The following is a 14,957-nucleotide window of genomic DNA, read 5'->3' on the forward strand; positions in this document are numbered from 1 at the left end:
TTTATATTATGGTTACTGTGTTTAAGGCGTATAAAATGCGTTATAACTCATCATTTAGCAGACAAGATGCTTAACATAAAGATTAAATTCAGTACCTTTTCTTTTCAACAGTAACTTCCTTGATGCAAATAAAAGATTTAGGAAATATTCCCTGTAGACAGAGGAAAAAAAGTTACAATGCACTCTGTTATCATTCTCAGTACCTGACGTGTCCTGGCTGTACTACAGCTGAAACCTTTTAATTCATCCTAAAGGAATGTTTGACTATCAGTCTATCCATGACAAACCTCACGTGAACTAGCATATATAGGCTTAATAATTGAGCTAAGATTTTGATAATTTTTTCTCTATGCAGGAGATGAAATTCACAAGTGGTACAAAGCCTGGGACTAAATGGAGCCTTGAAGACCTTTACGAAAAAAGTAAATTAATTCAAAAGTTATTTCAAGTGATATTCTGATCAGCCCGTTAACCTGAAGGCACAGCAATTATTTTTTCATCACTTTGTTTCAAACAATGCTTATTTCTAACATTTACCAACATTGTTCAGAATAAACACTGTTCTATTCATCTTGAAAGGAAAGAGGAGAGAGATGGCAGAGTTCACTGATCAGAACAGAATCTGGTAAAAAGAAGTATCAGTCAGCTGATTCCTTAAAAACAGTCTCATAGGAGTGAATAGTGGATCTTACCTCTGATCCTTTATGTCTTACTAAATATCCCTTGTACCAGTCTAAAAGAAGGGGAGAAAGAGTACACTCAGTACGATAGAGCACATACCTGAAGAAACATACAAGCCTTTATTTTTTTCCCTCCATGTAAAAGCTATCTGGCACAGGATGTTTAAAAAAAAAAAAAAAAGTTACTTCCAAAAAATTCAGAAAGACAAATGAGTAGCAGGAAATAGTCAGCAAGGCTTATGCACAGGCAAGTATGATCTGCTTTCAAGTCTTGCACAGAAGGAACAAATGTTCGTATGCAGAATATAACACCCCCACACTTGCACAAAAAAAGAGGATAAGCATTTTTACCTTATGTGTGTAAAGGTTTACACATTTATAGAGGTTGATAAAGCTTGATAAAACATTACTTGTTTTACTGAAAAGCCCTTTAAGCTCTGCTGACTGTGTTCTAGATGTTAAGCCAAAGTAATACAATTTACTTCATTCTGTTTTCTGTGGCTACACACAAGTTCTACATGCATGTTTTGCATGTGCAAAACAAAAATAGCACAAAGTGTGCCCAGAAAAAAAAACTACTATTATTCTTCAGCTGCAGCTGGCAGCATCTTTTTAAGGCATCTGATGGAAGATCTGCTTCCTCATGCACGAGATGAAAGTTGCCACTTCTTCACTGGCAAACATAATTCATAAACAAGTTATGACATATTTTAAGAGCAGAAAATTTGTAACAGACATTTAGATTAAAAAAAAATGACCCTGCAGAATTACCACTTCCTTTGCCAGACTGTAATGACAACTTCTCTACGACTTTAGCATGTTCCAGGTCAGAAACCTGAGATGCTGGTTATTTCTGCAGTTAACAGAGGCCAAAGCATACAGAGTCTAAAAAATTATGTAGACTTTTTAATTTTTTAAAGACTGCAAGAATTGCTACATGTAGCTTTGAGAGATGCATCTATTGACTGTTAGTCTAAGCAATTTTTTTTTTTTTTTACAGCAATGCTCACAGATAGTGCATTTATCTTACAAATCCCAAAACCCCCACAGTTCTTGTGCTCAAAAACATCAGAGATGCATTTTCTCAGATGCTCTTTTCTCAAAAAACTTGCTATTTCCAAAAAGCGTAGAGGTCTGTGCAGTGGAACAGAGAACAGACAGGGCTCAGCCAGTCTTCTTGCAAGACTTATAACCAGTGTTCTGCAGCACTGAACTCTCTAACTGCACAAAGCAGTGGTGGCCTTACCTCCAGTATTATTGCATTTAATAAGATACAACCTATAGTGCAAGAAGGACGGAGATAATAATTATGATTAGGTTTGCAAAGTTTGAGGCAATTCATATTTTTAAGGATAATTTTGATGTTTTACCTCATCTACTATATTGTTGACAAAACAGGAGGGGGATACCATCTAGAGAGACCTAGACACACTTGAAAAGCGGGCACACAAGAATCTAATGAGGTTTAACAAAGATGATTGCAAGGTGTTAAACTTGAGTCAAGGCAAGAACACATTGAGAGCAACCCAGCAGAAAAAGATTTGGGTGTCCTGGTGGATGAAAAGCTGGACATGAGCCAGCAGCGTGATCTTGCAGCCTGGAAAGCCAATGGCATCCTGGGCTGCATCAAAAGAGGCTAGCAGAGAGAGAGGTGATGATTCACCTCTACTCTGTCCTTTTAAGGCTCCATCTGGAGCACCACATCCAACCCTGCGTTCTCCATGACAGGAAGGATGCAGAGCTGTTGGAACAGGTCCAGAGGGCCACCAGGATGATCCGAGGGCTGCAGAATCTCCACTACGAAGACAGGTTGAGGGAGTCAGGCTTATTTAGACTGGAGAAGAGAAGGCTCTGGGGAAACCTCACTGTGGTCTTTCAGCACTTGAGGGGCTCTTATTAACAGGAGGGTGGGGGGTCTTTACATGGTCTGATAGTGACAGGACTGGGGGGGAATGGCTTTAGACTAAAAGAAGGCAGATTTAGGTGAGATGTTAGGGAAAAAAATTTTTACTCAGAAGGTAGTGAGGCACTGGAACATGTTGCATCAAAATGTGGATGCTCCATCTCTGGAAGCATTCAAGGCCAGGCTGGGTGGGATCTTGGGCAGCCTGATCTGGTGGCTGGCAACTCTGCCCAAGGCAGAGGATTGGAACTGGATGATCTTTAGGGTCCCCTCCAGCCTAAGCCATTCTATGATTGTATGAATTATGTGACTGCAGATCGTAAACAAACAAAAATACATCAGTATTACAACAATTTTTGAGAAGACAACCAACTTTTAATAATTGCAACACCATTGCTTTATACTAGATCAAAACTTCAATCACTTTGATGGACACGGTATATAATTCAGTCAGAACATGAAGTGTAAATAAGGACGAATACACTGTTACCACCTGCATGCCAGTATCAACAATGAAATCAGCTTTACAAATCCACAGAGTTGATGTTCTCTTATTCTTCTGCTACTTGCATTTATTTTATATTTATAGCAGTTGGTCAGCTATGCCAGCTCTGTAATCTTAGGACACCATGTTGAATATTTATCATGCAATACTTGACTTGGACTTCTACTGTTTAATATGTTCAGTAAGCTGGATGATTTATCATGCTGACCTAAATGTATTTTGAACAACTAGATTTCCTTCTTGTATTGTAGGAATACAGCAGTGCCGAATAAAACAATTATGCAGCATCAGTAACAAATGTCTAGCAATAAATATTTAGATTAGAAGCAAAATCATAACCTGTTAAGGTTTGCCTCGAATCTAACGTAGCTTCCATCAGGTACAGCCTGACGTGAACTTCAGAAATGACATTTACCTTGATGCTTCCTCAGTTTGTAATGGCTTCTCAAGGAAACCACATGTTCTGGAACTTTTCTGCTTTTGGCTTTCCGAAAATGAGTAAGTTCTTTCTTAAAAATAGAACAGTCACCAATGCATGCCAAAAACATAATCAGACAGCTACTTATGTAGCATAGGCAAACGTATGTAATAAAGGAATAAATTATTTAAACGGAAATTAAATTATTTAAAAGGAAACTATAACTTTAAGTCCACTGGCTTACCTTCACAGGACTCCAAGATATGGACCACATCACCAATTTGCAGAGGTAGCTGTTGTACTCCTGTGCCTTTGAAATTGTATATTGCTGAAAATTTAGAGGGCAAAAATACTGATTTTCAATACAGCCATAACTACAGTTAAACTGATAAATAGGCACTTATTTGAATTCTGACACTAGATAAATAGACATGAATAAATAAAGAAATACATGGAGCTGTAATTCTATCAAGGAGCTTCATCTCAATTCCCATTACTTTGTCTCTTCTGAAAATGCACTTGTGCTGAAAAAAAGCACAGGAAGAAAACCAAGCCATTATAGCAAATACTCTACTATTGCATGGAATCACAGAATTATTAAAAGCAGCAAAAAAATCACTAAGATCATCAAGTCCAAACGCCAACCCCATATTTGAATGCAGATCACACACACACACACACATCTGTACATGTTTGCTGTCACGCAGATCTGTCAGTCTGCTGGTCGGACTGAGCACGCAATTTACATAAAGTAGTTGTGATGCCAGGGCGAATCGGCACAGAGAGATGTGTGCAAAGTCAATCTACCAAATTTTTCTGAAGATGCTTCGTCTTAACGTGAAATGGTTTCATTTGGAACCAGTTAAAAAAAAATCCTTATTTTTGTGTATTTAATCACTCTGAAAAGGAAGAGTGGCAAATTTTAGAAGTCTTCTAATCAGAAGATTATCTGTATGTTGTTTGAGAGAGCAATCAAGAAAAATGAGCTTCTTTACTTGTTCTTATATTCTACGTCTGCAGGATGTGGGCTGCTATGGTAAGCATTCGTTTCTGTACTTTTTTTCTTTGTGTGCTTGTTTATAGACTTCCACAGTAGTGTTACAGATTAGAAGTGGTTACTGGATCTATTATCACTCAGGGAAACTACTTAAAACATGTAAACCTAAAACCAGAATTAAGCAGCACAAGTAGGAACGGCACAGTAACTGCCACTTCTGTGGTGCCAGAAAGGTGGTAGCATACAGGGTTTTCTTCCTCTCTTCCCAATCCATCCATCCATCCAAGGCATCCAAACACGCAGTATTTTGAGCAATAAAGATTCTTTAGAAAGGTCAGTTTCCAGTCAGCATATTCCTACATATTTTTGGTACCCTTCTCCCTGAGGCTTCTAAAGCTGCATCTTGATTTCTGCTAGGCCAAAATGTTTGTCAACGACACATTTTGCTCTAACATTTCACTTAAAATCACATTTAAAGTCTCAAATGAGCCTTTCAAGTGTGTGTCCAAGGCAGAAACATAGAGCTAATATTTCCCATTTATCTTCCATTGATTGTTTCTTGTTAGTCTTTATACTTCATTATACTTTTACAACAAATTTGTAGGAATTTAGGAGCCTTATTTAACAAAAAAAAGTTATTTTTTCCTGTTAACATGGAGAGGCCTTCCCACCAGTTCCTCCTCCTGGTTGTATAGATAAAGACAGAGAAATTCAATTATTAAGCACAATGGAAAAAAATAGCAAACCAAATAAGTTGAAGAGACTCTGCTTTGCAGATTAAGCCATTCATTCAAGCAAATCTTGCTGAACTGACCCAGCTAAACACAAAATTAAAGTGATGTATGACTGCGTTTAGATAAGCTATCTTTCATTATCTTGAAGGAGAATTCAGTAAGTTAAGATGGCAAGTAACTCTCGTAAGTACATAAAACATTACATTTACAAGTACTTGCCATCTGTTTCCATCAGAGCGTGTGAGGGCTGTGGAGCAGAGGCTATTGCTGTTTTCCTGAAAGATCCACACAGATTCAGCTACTGTTGACTAAAATACACTTCATATTTCAAAACTTGCACTGCTCTGCTTCCAATTGCATTTCTCTCAAAATGCAGATGCAAATGACCGAGTCATGTATTTAAGGTGCACATTGGTTTTGCTTTCTGCTAATAACTCCATTAATAACAATTAATATAATGAAAAATGCAGTAACTAACTGACAAAAGGAAGTGGCTTTACCAGCTAAGACTTTTCTATATGACTAAGTAGAAACTTGATGGGATGTTACTGTAGCATTCAGACTTGTTTTTGGCGGGAAGTGTTTAACAAACTCCTACTAAAGGTTTTGAAGTATAACATAAGGGGGATGGGGGGCAGGGGGGGCACAAGGAGCTGAGAGCAGACAGAATGAGGACAGAGACCTAACGTGGCCAAAGGGTTATTCCATCCCATCCTGTGGGGAAAAAACTAACAGTAAAACTGAGGGAGCAGCGCTGTCCCATTTCAAAGCAGGACTCTGAAGTGGTGTAACAAGAGTCACAAAACAAGCCATGCCAGCAGTGGGTCAGCATGTGGTGAGCAATTGTTCTGTGCAACTCTTGTTTTGTGCATATATATTATTATCACTACTATTGTTTCCTTTTCTGTCTTGGTAAATAGTGTTGTATCTCAACCAACAAGTTCTACTTCATTGTATTTTTTTCTGATTCTCTTCCCCCTGCCACTGGGAAGGGAGAGTGAATGAATGACTGTGTGGTGCTGAGCTGCCTGCTGGGATGAAGCACAGCATAAATGCAAGTATATCTGCTGTTAACTTCAATTAATATCGTTTCCATCCAAGTGTGACTCTCTTCTCTTAGATCACTTCAGAGTTCACCAGCCAAGATTCCTTCCTCTCCACCTTCATATGTGCATGAATATTTTTTGTTTTATTTTGCTCTTAAAAAGTAATATAATGTTTATATTATAATATATAATATTAATTATAATATATTAATATAATACAATGTTTATATAAATAATATAATGTAAAAAACAAAACTGCTTGGATTTGAAAATTATTTTCCTAACATTTATATAAGAATGATTACAATGGGATTTTTAAAAATACACCCTCAGAAACTGAGGTCCCTTCAAATCACTCTGAAGAATGTTGCCCCTCTCCACTGGCTGGCATCCTTCATGCCAGTTATAACTCTCCTGCTTGGAGAACTGCATGTTCATTCAAAAACACAGGATCAAGCCCAGAAAATACCAGGTCAGTGTGCTGACATGAACATTTTTCCAAGTTTAACTCTGTTCAAGTACAAGTGGGCATCTTTGGAGCGTGTCCAGATTATCCTTTCTTGTCATACAATATAAAGACAGTAAAGAAGTGTAAAGACAGTCTAAGAAGCCATTCTGATATCACTCTCCCACATTCAAGTACTCAGAGCACAAGGAAAGATGTCTAATGGTGTCCACTCCAGTGTCAAAGAAAAAAAAAAAGATGTGAAGGCTAAATGAAATATTAAAGCCAGAGCTGTTGAGTATGTTATTGCACATAAATGGCAGTGAGCAACATATGAACATCCCTCCAACTGGATGTATATAGACAATACATGCAGATGCTACTGTAAATCTACATATGGCTGTACCATGACGTATGTATGCATGTGTACCAAAACAACCATGTGACTCTGTACAAAACTTCATTTGCTTACAAAAAGGTAAATAAATTACCTTACCAAAAGGTAAATGAAGCAGCTGTTCTTTGATCAGAGTAGGATTCCTGTTTAACTATAAATTCCAGGAGCAGCTGATTGACACAGGGACACAGATAGCATTATTGAAATTAGATTGCATTCTCAGCTTCAAAGACAAGGAGCCACGTGCTTGAAAAGCCCACGTCTTTGGTATTCACACAATTGGACTGTAGCTAAGGCAAGGCAGGATTGGTAAGAAAGGAGTAGTCCAGTTATTAACCATTTATTAAGCCATTTATTAACCCATCCTTCCTGTCGGTCCTTCCTACTTATTTTCCTTCACATGAACTCCTGCTCCTTAAAAGAAACGTTTCTATTAAATTGCTTCACTTGTGAGTGCCGCTGTTTACACAGCCTTCTTGGTTGGTTCCTTTGGCTACTTTCCTCTCTGCCATTTAAAAAGAATTTGAAAATAATTTCTCAGGTACAGTTTTACTGAATCAGTTCTTAATTTCACTTTACCATAGTAGAATTATCTGCAATATCTGTGTCCTAACTCATGGAGCTCTGCTGCATATTCCAACAGCCTTAGTGGACAGCCTCAGCCATCCTGTTCCATTTTATTTTGGGGAACATTACAACTCCACTTTACGAGAGGTAACATCAAAGTATCACCTTCTGTCCTGACAGATCTATTACCTGTGTTCAGCTACCACTTTTTTCCCTCATAAAAGCCAGTATGAAATTACTCAGCTCGGACACTGACAAACCTTGTATAAAAGTATTACACAGTCCTAACACGTGTGACTTGTGCAAAGAAACCTGTAAATTTTGTGTTCTAGTATCCTGAGCGAGGGATCAGCCTGTAACTCCCACAGAACAGGTCTGCTATAATAAATGAAATATGGATGAAGTTCTAATAAAGATTCCAGAGGTCCAAGGTACATAACAAACCTCAAGGATTAGTTTGGCCAAATTGACTTATGAGCTACTGCAAAGTAAAGCTGTGTGAATGTACATTTCCTCACGTATTTTATAGCCAGATTGATTTTTTAGGTGACTTATTTTTTTTAGAAGTTGTTATGAAGAAAAGTATTGGGCCAGGCTTTATCGTTTTCTTGAAAGATTAAAGATTGCCTTCTCAGCTTATTTTTCATCTTGTTTCAGGTTGCTTTTGATGGAGAGCCAGATTGCTGCTTCCCGAGCAGCTGCAGCAGTCTGCTGCGTTCAGGGTCTGCATTTCACAGAGCAAGCAACATGATCCTTCTTCTTATACACAGTGTTTGTTCTTATAGCATGCTTAGCATAAATGTACACTACTTCTATGGCTGGAAGCCAGCTATCTGGCATATGCTACTTAATTCACTGAAATAGCAAGTGGGCAGGGATCTCAACCAAGACTTGGGGATCTTCCAGATGAATTCAGAGCACTACTGCTGGCTCCAAAGCAGGCTGGATAAAACAGTCCCGAGCTGAAACTCCTGACTGGGCACTGAACTGCAAACTGTTAGGGATGCTGTTAATAAAAGGCTTAGAAATTCAATATGAGAATCATTCCCCAGAGACTTGAAAACAAAGGCTTCTGGAAACACAGAAAACAAAATAGTCCGAAGTGGTCAAAAAGCTTTGTGTTTATAACTTGGGAACTACACCAGCATTAATGAACTTGGCCTCTGTGACTCAGCTGTTTTTCTTGATTTACAGAGACTACAGAAATATGCTTACAACACAGCTGTTAAATTCCAAAAGCACTTTGTGACTACACTTATCCTTAGCCCACCTTCTAGGCTTCAACTCTGCTTGAGCTTCCTACTGGTAAAGTTCAGTAGCTACACTATTTTCCACTCAATCTGTAAAAGCATAAATGTTATTTAATTTTCAAACACTCTTCTCAGCACCCTTCCAAAGAAAAAAATGCCTGTACCTAAATCCTCAGTGTGACCATTTCCCTGATTATTTTTTCCTGTTTTGTTGAGTCTATTCTCATCTAGTTATGTTATAAAAGAAATAAAATACATTTTTAGTTTCCCACGTAAATTAAGGAAAACCAAATAAGCTGCGAGTCAACAGCTAGCATGGCTAAGAAAAGGAAGTTCTGTATTTAAGCTGCAGTTCTCTTTCAGCCTTGCTGACCTTCCTTGAACGTGCAGTTTTCTATTAACTTAAGTAATTGTGTGACAGCAGAAACTGTGAATAAGACCAACAAGAGAAGATTTAACTGGTATTTCATTATTGTTGGAAAATCCATTTGACTATTGTACTCATTTTTCCTGTTCTGTTTTGTAACAGAGTAGATTCAGACATGGATATTGTCACTGTTTGTGACATACAAGCTTAGAAGTCCTTCGTGTCATGCTTTCCTTAAGATCTGATATCTGCCAGCTATAAAAGTTACAGACTCAAATTTACAGTAAGCCCCCAGCGATACAAAACTTGATGATCTTTTTAAAGGCTTATTTCTCTGTTGGCCACTGATAGTCCAGCTCAGACAAAGGCATAGAATTTTTTCTTGAGGAAGTTAGCTAACCTGTAGCTAACTAGGTTTACTTCTTTCTGCCCCACAATGTATGTAACAGAAAAGATACCATCCTCAGGAACTATGACAGTGCCAAGCATAAGTCAGACTGCTTCTTCACAAACTGGACACATAATTTCCTTTACTTCAATAAAATTTATCAAAATTACCAATCTGGTCTGGTTTTGAACACAGAGTTCCTTAAAAGCATGACATAATTCACTGCACCATTTCCCATTATGTCACTCCCTCATCCCTTTTCACTGTTCCTGTGTTCTGTTGATTTTTAGACCAACGGTAGCTGGCTGATCCTTGAACTAAACTCAACAGCAGTCCAGGAGCTAACTGACTTCTAAATTGGCAGCAGGAAATGTATTTGCAAATAAAAGGAAATATTCATGTTTGCTTTGTCCTCACCTTCACTCTTTCTGACATTAAGCTACTTTCAGTGACCTGGACACTTGTATGAGAGCAAGTCAGTCTTCCCTTAGTGCTGGCCATTAGCTGACAAGCTATGCTGGATTGCTGGTGCTTGAAAATTCCCCAAGTTCTGAAGCCCCTCATCTGACTTATGACAGAACAGATTGCAATGTTCACGGGACTAATATGAGTAATACAAACTGTCTTTAGCACATCAGCTAAAGACTTCTTATGCTAATAAATCATTCTCATAATTTCCTGGCTCTGTTTTAAACCTCAGTAATCAGATTTGAGGAGACAGCAGTAACCAGGGAGATGGGTGGGAGGAGTAGCAGCAATATTTCTAGCACACATTTCAGAAAATGGCACCTGCACATAACTGTAATTGCACTGATAGCGCCCTATGAGCTGCACACAGCCTGTACTCTAAGAAGGGTGTGCCATGCTTAGAGATGATGACTTCTGAGAAGGCAGCAAGAGCACAGTTCCACTGCAAGGTGCAGTAAAACCAGCCCTTCTGAGTTTTACAATTCCCCATGTCATCTCTATAGTTGAAATAATGTTGAAATACTGTCATTATGTGTCTTCTCTTGATTGATTCTTATGGACCACAACTAAAACACACTAAGTGATTTTAGCTCATCTTGCTATTTCGAATTAAATAGTCTGAAGCCAGAGATAGATTGGACTACTGCTATACAAAACTACTTATTCTGAATACTGAATTTTAAGCAAAGAAGCATCCAATCAACATGCATTGTTTGCCTTTATGAAAACAAACATCTCTGCATTTGATTACCAGTTTATGAAATAAAAAAGTTTGTGAAAGACATCAGGTGTTCTTCACTGCAGCTCTCAGATATCACAAAGACTACAAGGTCACATCAGCTTTTTATACACTCAGCAATCACACTGGCTGTGAAGTGATCAGTTGGCAAACTCCCCCTGCTACCAACGCCCAGCAGTGACCTTGGCACAAATGACAGCCGTCAGAGTGCAGACCTCCTCAGGAGACGTGCCAGGCTGCTGCACTGGGGCAGCGTGCACACAGAAATCACTGAATCACACTGAACACTGCCAGGTTACATAATGGTCTCCCGTTCTGTTTAAAACCAGTGCAAGAAAAGCTCGACTTCTCTGTAATTACGTAAATCATTCCAACCCACAATAACGCCCTGTAAAAAGCCCCCAGAAACGAAGCTTGTTCCATATTATCCTTATGAAGAGCTACTCAGTATCCAGCACTCCATCCACATGCAAGATACGCCATCGCCAGTAGGCACGCAGACACTCATCCAGCAAACGCAGTCCTTCGGGTCAGTAACTTTTAGGAAAAAAGTGCAGAATTACATGAAGTACATGAGATTATTTGTAAAACTCAGAAGAGCTTTATGCACATTCATTTTCATATACTGCCACCAGAACAAGCTCCTTCTGTTTCACAGTTCTGCCACTGCTGCACATGGTAGTTGAACAGGAAGACATTCTTTTCCTCTTATTAATTCCTTGATTCACTTTAGTTCATGAAGCCGTTCTGCTCATGCTTTTAATGAATATCAAATATTACACCCCAATTTAAATGAAAAGATTTTACAGTAATTTGGGGCTTCCAGGCTAGTAACTACACACTAGCATGTAACAAACTAATGGAAGCATAAACTAAACCATGTTCCGTACTGGAAACCTACAGTTAACTTCAAAGAATTACCTTTGAGTGCTTCAGTGCTGATTGCTAATTTTAAGGCCTTTTTTTTGTTTGTTTTGTTTTTTTTTTAATTGCAATTCAGTCCTTTATGCAAATTATTAATTTTATGGAAAACTGCTATTGGAAAAGGACACTCCTTCCAAAAAGCACTTACTAACTCGCATGCACATTTTTCAGTAATGTTAACCCCAAATGACAACTTAATGTTCTCTGAGGAGAACTGCAGGATTCCCTTTCCCTGACATCTGTCCACTGTACCTCAAGCTGCTCCTTGTTGAATGAGCAGCAATTGTTCCACGTGTTTCTAAAACAGAGGTAGGAAAAGCTGCATTACTGTGGCAGTTCAATGTTTTAGAGCAGTGAGAGCACGGTGGGGCAGAAGCAGTACCTCTCCAAACTGGCATTCACATGCTTCTTGTTGCTCTCTCTGGAAAATTAGAATTTGGTATGAAATTGACCATTTCAGTTAAACCACCATGGTAAAGCGGAGGGTGTTCTCACACCAGAGATAACACCTACCCACATCCTGCTCAGAAGTTATGAGGACAAAACTCAGAAGGCAGCTCACTGTTACATACCCACGCCGCTCTTCTCTGTCTTGTGCCACGTTGCCATCACGCATCAGTCTGCGCCGCTCCGCAGGGCGCCCAACACGGAGGAAAACGAGGTTTGTGCAATGCAGGTTTCAAGATGGACAACCAAAAAAAGGAGCTGGAAGCAAATCTGTTTCTCAGCTGCTGTTACTGATGACGAGGAGGAGACAGAAGCTGGTCGAGGCAGCTGTATGGGTTCTGCGAGATTTGCTGCTCTTCTGAGCTTCCTTCCTCTTTTCTCAACTTGAGATATTGTACCAAGTGCCGTGGGGGAGGGGAAACCCATACTGGGTGTTTCTGCTGCGTGACACTGGCTGTAACACATCAGCAAGCAAAAAGAAACAAAACCACCACACTTCTCTCCTGCACGACGCCTAAGCTTGCATCTCACTGGAGGGGTACTGTGAGCAAAGCCCAGGCACCCAAACTACACCTTCATGCTGCCAAGAGCTCTCGTCTTCAACTAAATCAGAAACATTCGAAATCGTCCGACTCCACAAGACATCTTAAAAACTACTTCCTTTTAACCCGCTCTGGAAAGGTTTTGTTTTTATGTTACAGTCACATTCTCATGTGAGAAACGAGGCAAAGACAAAACCACATTTTCAAACTCCACCCGTCCCATCTTGCAATGTTACATTTGCAGAGTTTCTCTTTATTCTCTGAGCAAAGCAGCACTACCCTGACTCATTATCTAAACAAAATTTCAACAACTAGCTTAATATGAATACTTACAGCCTCTACTTTCACACAGGCTGCCATGCAAGGTAACCTACACAACGTTTTGGGACGCAGAGATGAAGTACAGCTGTTCACTGACTGGACTACATACAACATACAGGATAAGGGTCAAATACACGACACTCATTCATGTTCTTTACTTGCAGTTTAAAATATGTGAAAACCAGAAGACACTCATATTTTCTTTCTGCCTTGCATGGTACAACAAACCCATACAACCATCCTGCCCTTAGGATACTACAGAATCACAGACCTGGATTGTTGGCAGGGATCTCCAGAGCTGCCCCAGGGAGCAGGGGTCTCCAGGGAGCACAGCCAGGTGCCCAGACAGCTGTGGGCAGCCTGTTCCAGAGCTCCATCACCCACACAAGAAAGAAGTTCTTCGTATCACAACAGCGTCACAACTGTTCTTCAGATGAACGGTTTTAAAGGTGCTGTGCTGCATCTGTCAGGAAATTTCTGATAACACAACAGGCCAGTTCTCAATTTTAACCAGCAGTCATAAGAAGTCCCAGCTGCCAGATTTCTTCTCTGTTACACAAGGTACCCCAAAATATATTTCTAGAGAGAATAAAAAAGCCTTCATGATGCATAGTAGAAGGATTTGCTAGCAATCTATGAGAAAAAAATAACTTGCTAAAACAGCACACTGGCAGGCATTCCATGTTAGACTTACTAACATGAGCTAGATTCTGAGTAACTGTGATTATCTACAACTAAGGACACTTTCAGCTGCAGAGTCCCAAACTACTCTTCTCCATTTGAACATTCATTTTCAACTGTCTCTCGTGAAACTGGATCTTGAGGCTGAACCATTTCATTTTACTGTGCATTTTGAACTATAACACATCTCCCTTCCTGCTCTGAATCTACTGCAGCAAATGCCCCCTTCCCATGCTCTGCTTAGCCCAAAGACCATGACTGGCATCTACTATCTTGTAGAATTTTGCTCTTCCTCACTATGTATTGGAGGCAGGCATAAGTCCTGAGGAAAGTGGTATTTCACACCAGGCTCTTTTCCATTATTAAACCCTCATCACTTAAACTAGCACAAATAGATGACTACTATATTTGGAAAATAAACGATACAGAGAAATTTCATCTCCAAACCAGGGTCCCACTACAAATATTTTTCTGATCCCTTGAATGTCCTGTCTTCGAGATAAGGATCCTGCAACCGATACAACAAAACAGGAAAAACAAAAATAAACAAAGAGCTTTCATGAACTTAAAAGAAAGTACCCTAAGTATGTCATAGCAACAGAAGTCTGAATTCCAGACATCTCCCACCTGTTAGTTCTAATTCAAGAGAATGATATCAAGAGAATGATAAGCATGCATTTATTATGTGAGATAACTACATGATCAAAATAAACAGCAGCAGTGCAAGTAAAGCAACACTTCTTGGGGGTAACTAGATGACCCTAAGCAGTTTGAGCCATTTGTTGAAATAACATCGTTTTGCTTGTGACACCAACAAGTCACTTCAGTTTACAGACTCAATTGTCACATGCTCAGCAGTTCGATGTAAAAGTAACTGCCCTGCATCGATCCATTGTGCAATATACCCACTTAAGGCACACACATGCACGACCTACTTGAGGTTTCCTCTAACTGAAGCTACCAAGTGCTTTGCTTATTTTATGTCAATAGCATCTCAGCATATGGTAACAGTAAACAAAATTAATCCTTTAACCATGTGGAAAGAAATGTTTGCTGCTTGTACTACGAGAAGCACAGTCTCTTCCACACGGTGTTCATACGTGCAGTCAACATCAAGAAGAAAGAACTCTTCCCTGGG

General features: G+C 39.3%; 1 protein-coding gene across 1 annotated transcript in view; it reads right to left on the reverse strand.

Annotated features, from left to right (window-relative positions):
• DOCK2 (dedicator of cytokinesis 2) overlaps positions 1-12,622 on the reverse strand; it is a 153,583-nt gene extending 140,961 nt beyond the window's left edge. Inside the window, exons 1-4 of the mRNA XM_042826108.1 lie at positions 12,401-12,622; positions 3,751-3,834; positions 693-733; positions 96-151 (exon numbers count right to left, since the gene is read on the reverse strand). Of these exons, the coding sequence (XP_042682042.1) occupies positions 96-151; positions 693-733; positions 3,751-3,834; positions 12,401-12,437 (218 nt within the window). The 5' untranslated portion in view covers positions 12,438-12,622. The remainder of the gene's footprint in view (positions 1-95; positions 152-692; positions 734-3,750; positions 3,835-12,400) is intronic.
• Between the last annotated feature and the right edge of the window lie 2,335 nt (positions 12,623-14,957).

The sequence above is a fragment of the Centrocercus urophasianus genome, unplaced genomic scaffold, assembly GCF_019232065.1.
Source record: "Centrocercus urophasianus isolate 14NV4802_14NV808 unplaced genomic scaffold, USGS_Curo_1.0 seq_26, whole genome shotgun sequence".
NCBI lineage: Eukaryota > Metazoa > Chordata > Aves > Galliformes > Phasianidae > Centrocercus > Centrocercus urophasianus.